Consider the following 14,430-nt stretch of genomic DNA (forward strand, 5'->3'; position numbering starts at 1 on the left):
ATATATACTAGAAAGGCTAAATAGGGATTGCCTATTTGTGTTGTAAAATACGTAACAATGGGTTTCATTCAAAAAGACTTTCTAAGAAAGAGAGAGAGAGAGAGAAAGGCGAGGCGAGGTCATGACAGAAGACATCAGGAGACAGTTCAGTGGCCCTCCTTCTCGCTCTTCTCTCTCTCTCTCTCTCTCTCCCCTCTTCGTCCGCAACTTAGCAAAGGCCACCAGCTCCTTGTCCTATTTTTGACGTCACCAGTGAAGGTAGACAAGCAGGTAAGCTGGGGTAGCGGCGCATGCGCGCGCGCGCGAATCACCAAAATGGTGAACGTCCTGTGGCTCTCACTCGCGGCGCGAAGTGAGGCCTATCCGCGGCGGTTCAAAACGGTGGCAGCAAAGCAAACGGCGAACGGTTATTGCACGCCGTGAAGGAAGTTCGAGCGCGAGCGGGCACGGCCGAATAAAGGCGCGCGTTTTATAACGAGGCGCCTCGCGCGCTCACCACTCGCTCGTTCACTCGCGCATTTTCCCCTTTTCCCCCTTCCTTGACGCTTCGCGCCGTCCGTTTTGCCCGCTCGCAAGTCGCGGGCAGTTCGTAAGTGCGCGCAGACTTGATCGCGTCGCGCGGGGAATTCGTGTCGCGAGTCGCTTGCGCGAAACTACAAGAGATCATCGCTCGCATGTCACCCGGGAATCTCTGTTACAGTCGTTGCCGATGATAGTGTCCATAAAGAGTGCCGTCGCGAATACACTCGACGAACTGTCCGTCGCGGAGAGAAAGAAAGAGAGAGACGCGGAGGAGCGAGCCAACAAGTGCGACTTTCGCCGATTATGGATAGGAGAGAGCGCGTTCACGAGCGCGTCGAGTGCCCTCGAGCCAGTCTGTGAACCATATTGAAGGCGGTGTAGGCGGTGACGGCGTTCGATCGCCGTCGTGTTCGCGAACTGGACGCTGTCACTCGAGAGGTACGTAAAGAAACCCGCAGTATCGCGTCCGAGAGCGCGACATATGGAGAAACGCGATGCATACAGAAAAGGGAGAGAGGAAGCGGGGTTCCGGACGGAGATCCGGGAGGGGAGCATAGGGTCCGCTCAGCGACGACCTCGCTGCTGTGCGGGGGAGAGATGTTGCGAGGGCTCGCGGTGCGTATACGAGGAACAACTCTGCCTCGCGGTACCAGCGAGATGCGAGATTGTGGTCCCCGGGGAGTCGCGAGCCTGTCGTAAGGAAACGACGTCACGGATGTACCTGTCACGCGAGTACATATATAAACAAAGTGTGCCGTCCGCGAGACGTCGATGCGCGCGTATCTATGATGTGTACTCAGTAGAAAGTGCCATTTTGACGGCGCTAACGGTGAACGTCATCGTCGAGTTCATCGACAAGCGCGCGCGCGCGCTCGACATTTGCTTATGTACAATACATTCCAGGGTAGCGCGAGGAAGGAGAATGATCGGTCGAACGGAGGAGCGAGCGAGCGAGCGAACGGACGGGCGAGTGAGCGAACGAACGACGTGAAAGTTCTACCCGCGCGCGCCGCCCGAATGACGATACAGTTCGCGATCAGCTTCACGAAGTTATGAAGCCGAGGAATCCTCTTTCTTTCTTTTTCTTTTTCTGTCGCTCTCTCCTCTCTCGCATACCGAAGTTCCAAATGACGTCTTGCACGACGTGTATAATGTCGTCGATCGTCATGACGATCATCGCGCGCACGCGAGAGCCTCTTGGTTGACGATCCATTACGCGTGGCAAGCTTGTCGATCGGGAAAGCAGCTCCGTTAATTTTTCACGAGGCGAGCGAGTGTGCGCGCACCAAACGGAATTTCTGCCAATCGTATCATATGGGAGCGTATCGTTTTGCGGACGACTGATAGGATGTCGTAACATTTCCCTCCCCCTCCCCCTCCCGCTCTTCTCCCGCGCTCTTACTTGCTCCCTTTTTCTCCTTTGGTAACTGTGGTACGAGAGGCGACGCTCGAGGGGGACCCAGAGGCGAATTCATGCGTTCAATCGCTAGGATCACCTCACTCTCTCTCGCCACGTCTCTCGATGACAGCGAAATATCAACTTCTGATAGGATCTCGCGGAGCCGAGCGGCGTAACGTTTGCGACTGTTTGCGCCTCAGGGAGATTCGAGACTCTGGTGCTCCTGTCTGGCGACAAGGTACCAGATGCCGAGATACAATTCGATAACGTTCGTTTATATCCTGCTTAAAGGCTGGAACGCGCACTTCACGTTACGCACTGCTGCTGCTGGATGTTTATCCTATGCGGGCGGATGGATGGATGGCATGTCTACAATTTCTTTTCTCGTTCGGCCCCGGCTGCCTATATAGGCCAAGGAAAGAGCGCTGTTTGCGCTCGTTTCAACGCTGTCGATTCAAAACCGCGGGCAGCCGGTTGCTCGTCCCTTCTCTTCTTTTTACACACATCCGTCGAGAACGATGCGACAGTAATAACTGATACTATCTACTTTTAGTAGATCCTGAGTCTACTTTCTGATATCCGGATGGAGTCGATCCCCTCTCTGTTAGTAGAAATGTCAAATATTTGCACGCTCACACGTGGTTCCTTTAAGTTTCGGCTCATAACACGCATGAATAAATAATGAGTTTATTGCAAATATAATCGAGAGAAACAGGATAAGTTCACCGAGACTTTGAAAGTATTGCTCGTGCACTACTTCGTGTCATTGTTCTTATTAATATCGATTTTGCATGAAGTACAGTTCGCTACGAGTGAGTGACTCAAGGGTTTTCCCCGAGAGCATCTCGCAGGTAGTCGCGAACGGTCTCTCGCTGGCTAAACGAGTTTCGTGATAACGAGGAGTAACGATCTTTCTTTCCATCGGCATTTTCGAGATGTTCGTGTCGCTACGTGAATTAAACGATGTGTATTGAATACCGCCGACAATACACCATAGTAACCAAGTACCGCGGATTTATGGCGCACGATAATCGTAAAGAGGTATAATCGTCGCGCGGATCGCGATAATTGCGATTTACTGTCCCTTGCTTCGCTCGATTCTACGCTCGCTTAATTGTACCTCGTGTTTTTTCACGACGCTTTAACTGCACCATGGGTGTATTTCGCGCGGCCCTGCCGGGGTTGTCGCCAAAGGGTGTGTGCGTAAATGCCCGTCGCTGCGCGGCCGGGTATAACCAGTTTCCTTCCACTGCTTGAAATCTCGCTGTTGCACTCATCGAAGTCGCCTGGCGGGTTGACTGGGAGGTGAGTGAGAAAGAGAGAGAGATGGGGGGAGGGCAGGGAAGGAGAAGGAAAGACAGCGCGAGAAAGGCAGTGAGCGAATGTACGAGCGGGGAGGAGTAGGTGGTAGATGGTAGAATGGCGGATGAAAGGAAGAAACGAATGAGTAGGAGAAGAAGGAGAAATATGGACAGAAATAATCGGAGAGAAAATTAGAGGGTGGAGGTAAATTGACGAGACGAAGATTTGGCGAGGACGATCGATGAAAATGACAGACGGAAAGGGGAAAAAGATGTATATATCTCAATAGAAAAAAGGCAGTCAAGGTGTTAAATATCATTATACAGGAACATGACTGCGACAAACTGTAATTGAAAATTGACAGGTGTACAAAAACTGAATATGAAGATACACTATCGTAGGAAACCCAAAGAAAGCAACATGAGATCGCAAGAAAAGCATGTTCAGGAATGTGCACTTTTAAGAAGGAACTCTGGAGAACAGAAACTGAAAAATAATGAACATAAAAAAAGAAATGAGAGAATGCAATTGGTACAGGGAAAGAACAAATCTGAGGGAGGGAATGCACATCCACGATAGACTGCAACAAAGACGAAAAGGCATGTGAAGACAGAAGCTGAGAAATGAAGAGAATTGCGAGAAAACAAGAGAGAGGCACGATAATATTCATCGAAGAGTGCATAAGCAAGAGAGAGAGAGAGAGAGATAGAGAGAGAGATAGAAGGGCAAAAAGAAGAGAAAGACCGTGCGAATGGTCGCGTATTGCGCGTGGCTCGAGTGTGCACCGTGTGTGAAGTGTGCGGATACAGGTACTTGCACATATACACACAAATCCAACGAGAGTGAGCTACACCGCTGGTCTCTCGAAGTGGGGGTCTCGGTACCGTGTACTCGTCAGGCCGTGCTAGACGCCGTTGGTCGTGTACGACAGCCTTCGCATTCTTCGGAGAAGTGAAAGCAGTTTCAGGGAAATTCTGGCTTGATGGGCGTCCGCTTGTTCGTTCGTTCGTTCGTCTGTTCGTATGTTCCTTCGTTCTTTCGTTCATTCGTTCGTACACTATAGTCAAATTGACGGTCATAACGTTTCTTTCGTCAGCGTGTCGCGAATTTCTCAACGCGCCCGATTTCGCGATCGGGCCGGACCGACTTTTTTTTCCTTTTCTTCCTTTTAATCGGCACGCGATCTCTCGCCGCGTTACGAAATCGTTGTAATTGCCGTAATCTCACCCTAAGGCGAGACACGTATGTATGCACGCGCGAAACAGATGGCGAGCTCGTACGCAATTCTGTACCCTGCGGTGAGATAATGGCCAAGCGCCATGAGGCACCTACTACGTGGAGAACGTTGCGAAACCATCGGAGGAGAATAGAGAAGTGCTCGCGAGTCAGAGAGAGATTTCGTGGGTTTTATTCTCCCCGGGAACATCTCGGATTCTTTCTGCCACGTTGAAGAGAACGCGTTCTCTTTCGTAAACGAACTTGGTTCGCTTACGAAGGAGAGGAGCGTCCGATTGTTACGTTTGATATTGCATCAGCATTACGCTGATTATTTCTTCTTATCTTCGGAATTGCTGCTGGAGAAAAGAGCAGAGACTTACCTCGGATGAATTCCGGCACTCTTGCACAGCGCAACCTCGACGCTCATTCCCCCGACTGTATCTACTTTTGCGTCTGAGACGCGTTTGGAAAGTGTCGAATGCGAAGTGCTTCTCAGCGCTCAGAGAAAAAGACACGTCAGTTATAAAGTAACAATACGAATTTTGAATATAGAATTAATGTACATATTCAATCAACTATTTTATATTGCAATTAAAGTCTCGATTGCAATAAGTACAAAAATGGTTCATGTTAAAAACTATATATATTATAATACTACACATTAAACTCGCATAATTGTTACACTCGCATTATAATACTACACATTAAACTCGCATAATTGTTACTTTATATAAGAGATTGCTATCAGCAGTATCTTTTTCTCTGAATGCGTAACGACACTCCGTCGCGCATCGTCTTGCCGCAAAACGTCCGAGCATTTTTGCCAATTCCGTCACGCGTCTTTCTGAGCATCGATGAAACATCCGATCGCCTTGAAGTGCGAAATTCCACAGGGTCCGAGGCGGGTGACGGGTTTGATTTCCAACTTGACGCGACGCGACGTCATAGCTGCGCGATTTCGGGAATTTAACCGGTCGGCGGACGTTGCGTGCCGCAACTACTTAAACGATATTACGGTACCGGACGCGCACTCGAGCCATACGAGGCGCGTCGCTCGTCGTCTCAGGGCGCGTTGAAACGGCACGAAGTTACAATAAATAGCGGTACAGCATGTATCGACTTATATCGAGGTGCAACGCGACAAAACGAGGCGAGGCGCGCGCAAGTCACGCCGGCGTAGCCGTCCCGAATGCCCGTTGAATAATCCGCGGTATTTAGGCGTGTACGCGCGCGAAAAAGTTATTCCGTTGTATGCATTATGATCTCTCGCAGAAAGAAAGAGAGCGAACGTCTTCGGACAGATCGAGAAAATGGAAAAGCAAGTCGCAGTTTCCGCGCGTAAGTGTTACACCGCCGACTCGGATTTCTCGGCGGCTCTCTGTCGATTATCCTTTTTTTCTTTCTTCGTTTAATATGCGGCCATAAATAAAAGATTTTGCGAAAAAGTAGTCGTGAAAGCCGGCTCACAAATCGAACGATGGAAGTTAGCCGATACATTTAATAACAACACTTTCACGATACTCGAGGAACTCGTGTAGTAAATCAAGCGCGTTCCACCTGCGCATTATCGCTCCGTCGAATCTTATTTGTCCACTTTCGCAGAATTCTTCACGTGTTAGAGGAGATACCACAGCTTCACTCCATTTGCTTTTATATTTCCTCCTTGTATTCTTTAAAAGAAGGATGAGAAAAAAGTTCTCTTTCTTTATCTTTGGATATAATGCTCATCCAGATACAATTTTCAAAATCGTCGAAATTGATCTGGAGGAAAAAGAAGTAACTTCGTAATGTGCAAGACGTGAAATATATCAGTAACTTACCGCTTACTTAGTCGCGAACCGTGACGGTGTTCTCTCAGAATCAACTTAGCGTCCATCTTCTTGTTTATTAAAATTCTTCATTTTTTCAGACGCTGAAGCGCTTTCTACGAGAGGTCGACTACCAATAATAGTAGACGCGTGAGAAACGCGCAATCATTTTTATGAGTAGCCTGTTAAACATCGCCGTTACGTTATATCGTGATCTGACGTGAAAGGTAGAAGCTAGAGAAAATAGCGAAATTGTGCGTGCATGATTCCTCGAGTGTGAAGATCAGCTGAAATGACGTCATGTCACAAAGCCGGATTTAAGTTCCACCCACCGTAGTGCCGGTGGACATATAGATGCATGCGTACGTGCGATGCGTGCACACAGAAAAATATCATTCTACTGCTAAGAAAACTGATTACTCAGTTTATTTTTTTTCTTTTGAATTATCTGCAATAAAGAATAATTAAGAAGAAATCTTCGCGATAATCGTAAAATATACTCGTAACAAATTTTAGAAAACTTATATACTAAAAAAAAAATTTATTTTCTTCAAGAATATTTGATCGAAGAAAAAGTTTTTTCGATTCTATATAGTAAGCAAGCCAAGTTTTCGTCTTAATGTATAATATTCTTCATTGAAATGCTAAATTGATTAGGATCTAGAATATATTTTGAATAAATTTCATGCTTACGATGAAAACTTATGGTAGATTTGCGAATATGTGAACTTATGAAATACTTGAAACAAGTAACAACACTTACTTGAGTGCAGTAAGTATGTATTTTTCTGTATATTGGTCTCGCGGATTATGCACAGCCATGTATCGTATATATCGTATATATGCACATAGCGTACGCGGCCCGTAAATCGTACCGTCGATTTTTTTTATCCTCGCCCTCGGAATGACTTGCGTTATCTATATACGGGGGAGAATGAGCTTATATTTGATAACGACTTCGATATCAACGCTAGATTTCAAGTGCGCTTTAGAGCGTGGGAGCGAATTTTTCACCTTGGTTTCGCTTTGCTCGCGTACGAAAAAACATTTATTCGATTACACGAGACGGGGTTTCCAGTATCCATGCGGTACGCGACGCAGTTGTATCTTCAGAATGCGTCGCAACGCTCATTACGCGTGTAATAGCACACTTGTGTGAAATCGCGCGTGTTTGTTCAAAAATGTAGAATGGACGATGAGGAGAGCAAAGAAATATATTTGCCGAATAACACTGATAATAATATTATTCTATCAGTGTGAACAAAGTCTCTTACACGTTGAATAATAATACAAAATTATTTTTTTACATCTGCTTTCAGATTAAATATAGAGTCACAAAATGGTATCGAGGCGAAAAATACTCTCGCGCTCACGAGATAATCTCGTAGAATCGCAATATGAAGAACAAGAAGAGGAAGATGTGTGGTATAATTTGGATAAATTATACAAGGTAATTTTTATCGCGATTACTTGCGATTATTTCTGTGATAAATTCGTGATTTTGTTAACAGCAATGTAATATACTGATGGCGTTGTTATACTTATAGGATCACATACAAGAAGTCTTAGATAAATGGAATCAAATAGATGACGAAATTTGGGCGAAAGTTATCGTGTTCGAGAGAAACAGACGGGTAGCGAAAGCTTATGCTAGAGCTCCTGTCCTCACAATAAACGGTTCAAATGATGGATTTGACGGATTCAGGTATATGATGCGAATCTACAATACAATCATTTATCTAACATTGTATATATATTGTCATACGACTTACTACTTCAACGTGCATCAGTGCGCAGTCTATCGTGACCCATTAATCGCACTTTCTTTTTTTCTATGAAATATAGAATAGGACTTTGTGGATTTGACAATCCCATGCGAGACCCGAAAACGGAAGAAGCAAAACGTCACATAAATCAGGGAGTTAAAATTAAAATGGACGAACAAGGCAACATTCTCATCAAAAGATTATGTAAGAACAATGTATACGTCAAGTCTACAAACCAAGAAGACAACGCGATTGGTCCAGAAATCATACGCAATTCGCAAGGTGCGCTCGAACATGAAAAACCAGGAAAGGTAAGACTACGTTTCATATTTCCAATAAAAACTCTTTCAATTGAAAATAGAAAAAAAAGAAAGAGCAAGGCAACTTTTCCCAATCGTTTATCTACGCGCGAAAAATCACATATGGTTTTATCACGAAGTTCGTGAGAATGCATGTTGATAGAGAAACCGCCTTTCTAATTAAAACTATACTTCGAGCAACCGAGCCGTATAATAAGAGGCGTTTAAATCTTGTTATCGTCAGGAAATCATATACCACGCTCTTATGAAAGGAGAGCGAAAAGTTCCGCTATTTAACACGAACTAAAGTACACAGTCGATCTTCCGCGCTAGATCAAAGATCCTAGTTCTTATTTTGCTTTTTCCTACAGATAATATATTTTTGTATCTTACTGGAAAGATTTTTCGAAATAGATGTACTCGTGAAGTGTTTTTGCTCTTAATTTGGTTTCCAACGCTATATAACACATGGACGATGCGCTTGTGGTCTTTCAGTTGTTTGATATGAATAAATTTCAAACAAATCTGTCGCGGGAAACACGAAGGGCTTACCCGGACAGACGGCGATTGGAAATGCAATGTCTCAGCGCTATCATATTCGTTAGAACAGAAGCTGACTTACTTCAATGTCCTGTATGGGTACTTATCGTCAATGTTGTCGGTTTGGATATGCTCAAGTCAAAGTTGCCGCCAGGTACGTTAAGATAAGCAATATATGACATTAAATATTTTATGAAATTTTTACATCTAGGCTGCTCTTGTGCCACGTGACTCGAATAACTTTTTCCATTTTGATGTATCTTTTAGTTTTAGCACTACAAAGGCCGGTTGACATAAAAAATAGACCTAGAATACCAATTCCTGACGAAGATCCTTATAGCGTGGCGGGCGTGTCGTCATCCGTAGGAGGTCCTAGCGAAATAATCTCCGGGGATAGAGATTCCCGAGAGCAAATCTACATGCAATCGACGAGTTATCAGCACCGACGTACAGAGAGACCGCCGAAACTGCCTCCTAGAGAGAATCTCTATGGTCATGGTATCCCCAAGGTAAATAAAAAAAAGAAAATGATGTATTAGATTTATATTGCAAAAAAGTGCAACATATCATTCTTTGGCGTTTGTCTGGTTATTTCAGCCTGATTACGATGATATAGAAGATGACTATACAAGAGCGATAAAGCATCCTATAATGGACGAGAAACGAAGTAAACATGACGATAGAAAGAAATACGGTAAGGAATAATGTATATGTTATTAATGAGTTTAAAGAACATTCATCTAATTTACAGTTATTCTTTTTTACATGACATTCAAAATTTCACATAGATCAAATTTTATTTGGAATTTATATATTAAATCTGAAGATATATTTACTTTTGCATTTTTTACTTTTGTAAAATTGCATCATGAATTTTAATTGTTTACTTTTTTGACACATACGCGCGAATAGAGTAATAAATTATACATGTATTAAATTTTGATTGTGACTTTAGACGATCCATACTATTGTGGTTTACGAGCGCGTGTGCCTAATTTTGTAAAAATGGCGAGGAACGGTCAGAGCAAGCTGGGTCCTGCTCCTCCTCGAGGACATGTCAGGACACAACATGTACCATCCTACGCGGGCGCTGCATACGCTAGTAGTCAATCCTCTCAAATATACGGTCATCTACCTGCTCATCGACCACCCATTATGTACCATGCCAGAAGCTTCGAGAGTGGACTTGGTGAGATTTAATTAATTCTTTGTTGCAAAGGTTTTAGAGAAATTATTGCGCTATATAATTACATACGACATATACGTTACATGTGTCAGATTAGATGTCGTACTTGATATGCTAAATAGCTATGAAACTATCTTTATTAGCAATAACTGTTACTACACTTTCAGATTCGGACAACAGGAACGAGTCACCGTATAACCACATATACGGAAGGTTACCGATCCCGACGAGAGGCGTAATACCTCCAACTCCGCGTGCTATGTATATTGGAGAGTGGGATTAGATAGTAAGAAATATCTCGGCGTTTGTACCTATAAACTGTATATTGTTAATATACCACATAAATACTCATATTTTTATGCTAGCACTCGTGTGCTTATTGTTTCATCTCTGTAAATGAAAATGACAATTATACTTTATAAGCTCGCAGAAACAAATCAATTATTTTAGACTTAGTGAACCCAAATGAAAGTTCGTACTCTTCACTATCCTGTAAAATCTCTCCAATAAAAGAAGCCTTTGTAATCTAACAACATGATTTCTCTCAGTTTCTTAGATCACTGCTATTTCCCACGAGATATTGCTGATAGATCAAAACCATCATATTTATCTTTAATAAAGACCCCAAGTAATAAATTATAGTAATGAACCCAAAAATGGTATGTTAGATTACAGAGAACTACATTATTAGCAGTCGCTTATACTTAGACTGTGTTTAGATCAGGGCCTATATTCTTGAAATTTTTGCGTATACATAATTTTTATTGCGCAGCTATTTTATGGTATGATTAAACTTGTGCAGTAAAACTTACGTATACGCAACTATTTCAAGAATAAGAGCCCAGCAGAGCTCTGCAAACGATGCATTTTCCGCCGGCCAAGAGCTCCACTTCGCGTTATCCTCCTTGCCTTGTTGCCCCGCGTGAAGCCTACGTACCGTTCAAGTGTCAGGAGCGCGTTTCCGCGTGTCGTGCTGTGGTGCCAACGTGTGGGCGACAACGCGAGGCGGAGCTCTCGGCCGGAAAGTGCATCGTTTGCCGAGCTCTGCTTACACGCTGCAAGCGTCATTCATCTTTTTCCGCATGTAAGGAGCGATAAAGATAGAATGACACAGTGGCGTAGCCAAAAAAAAGTTTCGGGGGGCTGTACTTTTTATTTTTAACAAGCAAAAAAGAGGTCATTCGAAAAAATTTTTCTCACACTTAGCGTAACCCAGAAAATTAATTTCGGGGGGGCTGCAGCCCTCTCAACCCCCCCTGGCTACGCCACTGAACGCTTATGCAGCGTGTGAGCGCTCAAAGCGAACGCAGCTTTAGTTGTAACAGGATGATGTGATTTTTATTAAAATATATAAAATTTGTTTTCTTTTAGATACACTTTCTTTAGTCTTCATCTAATCCTCTCAAAAATTTTTTCTGTTATATATTTATTTAACTTTAAATAGAGAAACAATGTAATAGTGCAATTAAATGGCATGTAATCACAAATCAGCTGATTGGCTTTTAAACTTGCACAAACTTGTCAGTCCTTCATAGCTATTTTTGGCATAGAAGACACTTTAAGCGTATATTGCACTGACAATCGCAGACACACTGAAATGTTTCTTTGTAGACGTGCATCATGCAACACCGATTATTCTCTGACTGGAACATACTATCGTACGATCATAATTATTCATGGTCGATGTGGTTACGTCAGGAGCGAGAGAACAAAGAATATCAGTGTCAGCCAAACCAAAGATAACATTATTTATTTATCAGGAGTTCTTAATTATGAGGGTCGAATAGAGTGATTATGAAGATGATTAAAGCTCTGTTTAGTCTTATGAGACACTCGTCGTGCAAATATCGCTCAAAGTAGTGCCTTTAAAGTAAGTGATAGTAAATTATAGAAAACAATGGACCAAACTGGATGGAGGCGTTTTATAATGGTGCAACCACCTGTAGTGCTGTTGCTGCTTGCTCAATCAATGTCAGGTAAAAACCAATTTTTTAATATTAACATAATGGCTATGTGTACATATTTTCCTACAGGTACCATTCTGACAGATTTAATAGTATATCGTACGTGCACTATGACATTAAAAATAAATCAAACAGAATGCCTGATACTCCATAATAATAGCAGTAGCCCAGAAGCTCTTAAAATAAATTTGCAAGTACAACCATATGCCAGTTTAATATTGATGAGTAAATCCTTCATTGAAAGTATTTTTCCTTCGTTTCTGTCTTTGTTTTTGGGACCATGGAGCGACAAACATGGAAGAAAACCTGTTATATTATCAGGGTATATAGGTAAATATAATATATTAATTTGTATGATAGACAATATTATAAAGTTTAGAAGTAATTTTAATTACATGATATTGAAATAAAAAAAGAATTAATGATTAATATTTTTCTAGGTATATCTTTAACATACCTTCTGCTCTCTATAATGACTCATTGGAACATTGCACCTTGGTATTTGTTATTAGCTTATGTCCCTACTGCTCTTTCGGGTGGTTTATGTGTATTAATATTAGCTTCACTTTGCTATATCACTGATATAACGAATGATAGTGAGCGATCAGGACATTTGGCCTGGCTAGATGCATTAATATCCCTTGGTTTACTAATTGGTTTGTTTTCTGGCCCAGCAGTATTTGAAGCATATGGATATATTGCTGTGTTCAGTATAGCAACTATACTGTGCATTGTGGCAACATTGTATATATTACTTTGCGTCCCAGAAACTATACAAAGTCATAGTACTGTGAGTGTCTTACAAGTATAAACGTTTAGTATGTTAAAAATTGAGATTCAATAGAATTGTAACTTGAATTGTAACTAGAATAGTAACTGAAATAAATAATAGAATAAGTAATTATCATTTCTTATTTTTGCAGGGAACTATTTGTAAGATATTTGATTTTGTGCTTGTAAAAGACCTTGTTCGTACATGTGTTGAAAAGAGAGATGGATTTAATAGGTCATTAGTTTGGAGTTGCATAGTTTGTCTTACATTACTTTTGATTACCTTGCAAGGGGAGATGACTATTGGATATCTGTTTGCAAGTGCCCGACTTGGTTGGGATGTACAAGAATATTCCACTTATGTAGGTGCAAGTGTTGTATTAGGAATATTAGGTACAATACTGGGTATTAAATTGATGCGACAATGTGCAGGTATTACTTTAACATTTGATAATCCCTCAAAATATTCATACTTAGAAAAATTTTGTATTAAGAATTTATAAAATACATGTATTATTTTAGGACTTCCAGAGGCGATAATTGCCATAATATCTGTTACATCATCTCTTGGCAGTGCTTTAATGCGAGCTTTTATATGGCAATCTTGGCACATGTATTTATCAACAAGTATAGGTATGTTCAGTGATCTAGCTCGACCAATGATACGTGCTATATTATCCAAAACTGTACCTGTGCAGGATACTGGTAAGTTTTACTATTTATAAAAATATATTATAAAAAATATTAATAAATAATATATAATTAATAATAAATAATAATAAAAATATATTAATAAATAATTATTAAACAAATAATATTTGAAATATATATAAAATCATACAGAATATTAATATATATTTAAATATAAATATATATTTGGATATGCACTTTTTAGTTTCTTTCTAAGATATTTACATTAATTTTATAAAAATTATATTTTCATATATATTTATCTTTACAGGGAAGATTTTTTCTCTAACTCAATCTTTAGAGACTCTGTTACCATTTGCGGCAGCTTCCCTGTATACTCTCTTGTATTCCCATTATATGCCACCTGTGTATCCTGTGCCAGTATGGTTTTTAGCAGCAGCATTTTACATCATAACTATTATATTATTGACACATATTCAAATAGAGATGATAAGACGTAACAATACATGTTATGTCTCCTTAATAGACAACAATGATTCAGATCATTGATATATTTTATTGATCAAAATAGAGATTAGTGTAAATTAGTCAAGAAGTGTTTTGGATAAAATATTTTTATATAATATTTTTATACATTTGCAATATTTGATATATATTTTTGTAAATCATGCATATATAACTCTTATAATGCATAAATTATTGTGCAAAATTATTTTTAAATTTTTCAATGTTTCCTTGTCTATCGTGCAGATGTCAGATTAGTTCATATCAACTTTATTTCAAAATAAATAAGACTTACGCGCGTGATTATATTTTTCTAATCCTGTATCATACATACTCTTACCACATTATATACGTAACACTTGACAACTTTAGTCCATTTACATTTTTGGGCGCGGTTACGTTTGAGTGTAAAAATCTATTACAGAGCCAAGAAGTTTGCTTTGGCTGCGTTCCGAATTACTCATTTACTGTGAGTACTAAAAATCTATAATTTATGTCAC

At 41.1% G+C, this 14,430-nt stretch overlaps 2 protein-coding genes across 5 annotated transcripts; both read left to right on the plus strand.

The window, feature by feature from the left end:
• Positions 1–338: 338 nt before the first annotated feature.
• On the plus strand, positions 339–10,551 carry LOC116846637. 2 transcript variants are annotated; one of them, XM_032820730.1, is made up of 9 exons: positions 339–960; positions 7,569–7,699; positions 7,797–7,954; positions 8,095–8,326; positions 8,810–9,008; positions 9,122–9,363; positions 9,452–9,548; positions 9,810–10,043; positions 10,221–10,551. In XM_032820730.1, the coding sequence occupies exons 2-9, from the start codon at positions 7,589–7,591 to the stop codon at positions 10,277–10,279; spliced, it is 1,332 nt and encodes a 443-aa protein (XP_032676621.1). In that variant the 5' UTR covers positions 339–960; positions 7,569–7,588; the 3' UTR covers positions 10,280–10,551. The 2 variants fall into 2 exon arrangements, with proteins under 2 accessions (XP_032676621.1, XP_032676620.1); XM_032820729.1 differs by having other exon boundaries at positions 10,208–10,549.
• Positions 10,552–11,866: 1,315 nt separating this feature from the next.
• LOC116846636 (proton-coupled folate transporter-like) lies at positions 11,867–14,138 on the plus strand. 3 transcript variants are annotated; one of them, XM_032820727.1, is made up of 6 exons: positions 11,867–12,016; positions 12,074–12,334; positions 12,445–12,794; positions 12,928–13,207; positions 13,298–13,480; positions 13,737–14,138. In XM_032820727.1, exons 1-6 carry the CDS (start codon positions 11,938–11,940, stop codon positions 13,973–13,975), a joined length of 1,392 nt encoding a protein of 463 aa, XP_032676618.1. In that variant the 5' UTR covers positions 11,867–11,937; the 3' UTR covers positions 13,976–14,138. The 3 variants fall into 3 exon arrangements, with proteins under 3 accessions (XP_032676618.1, XP_032676617.1, XP_032676619.1); XM_032820726.1 differs by having other exon boundaries at positions 11,899–12,334; XM_032820728.1 differs by having other exon boundaries at positions 11,899–12,334; positions 12,682–12,794.
• Positions 14,139–14,430: the final 292 nt, after the last annotated feature.

This window comes from Odontomachus brunneus, unplaced genomic scaffold (genome assembly GCF_010583005.1).
Source record: "Odontomachus brunneus isolate Ranch 3 - 2012 unplaced genomic scaffold, Obru_v1 Obru_scaffold_066, whole genome shotgun sequence".
Taxonomy (NCBI): Eukaryota; Metazoa; Arthropoda; class Insecta; order Hymenoptera; family Formicidae; genus Odontomachus; species Odontomachus brunneus.

What these genes read in the sequence shown, in the direction of transcription:
- LOC116846636 (XM_032820726.1), top strand. Translation starts at nt 11,938, where the DNA reads ATGGACCAAACTGGATGGAGGCGTTTTATAATGGTGCAACCACCTGTA. An exon ending in ATTGATGCGACAATGTGCAG is followed by an intron (nt 13,208 to 13,297) that starts GTATTACTTTAA and finishes GTATTATTTTAG; the next exon opens with GACTTCCAGAGGCGATAATT. An exon ending in TGTACCTGTGCAGGATACTG is followed by an intron (nt 13,481 to 13,736) that starts GTAAGTTTTACT and finishes TTATCTTTACAG; the next exon opens with GGAAGATTTTTTCTCTAACT.
- LOC116846637 (XM_032820729.1), top strand. Translation starts at nt 7,589, where the DNA reads ATGGTATCGAGGCGAAAAATACTCTCGCGCTCACGAGATAATCTCGTA. An exon ending in ATTTGGATAAATTATACAAG is followed by an intron (nt 7,700 to 7,796) that starts GTAATTTTTATC and finishes TTATACTTATAG; the next exon opens with GATCACATACAAGAAGTCTT. An exon ending in ATGGTCATGGTATCCCCAAG is followed by an intron (nt 9,364 to 9,451) that starts GTAAATAAAAAA and finishes TGGTTATTTCAG; the next exon opens with CCTGATTACGATGATATAGA.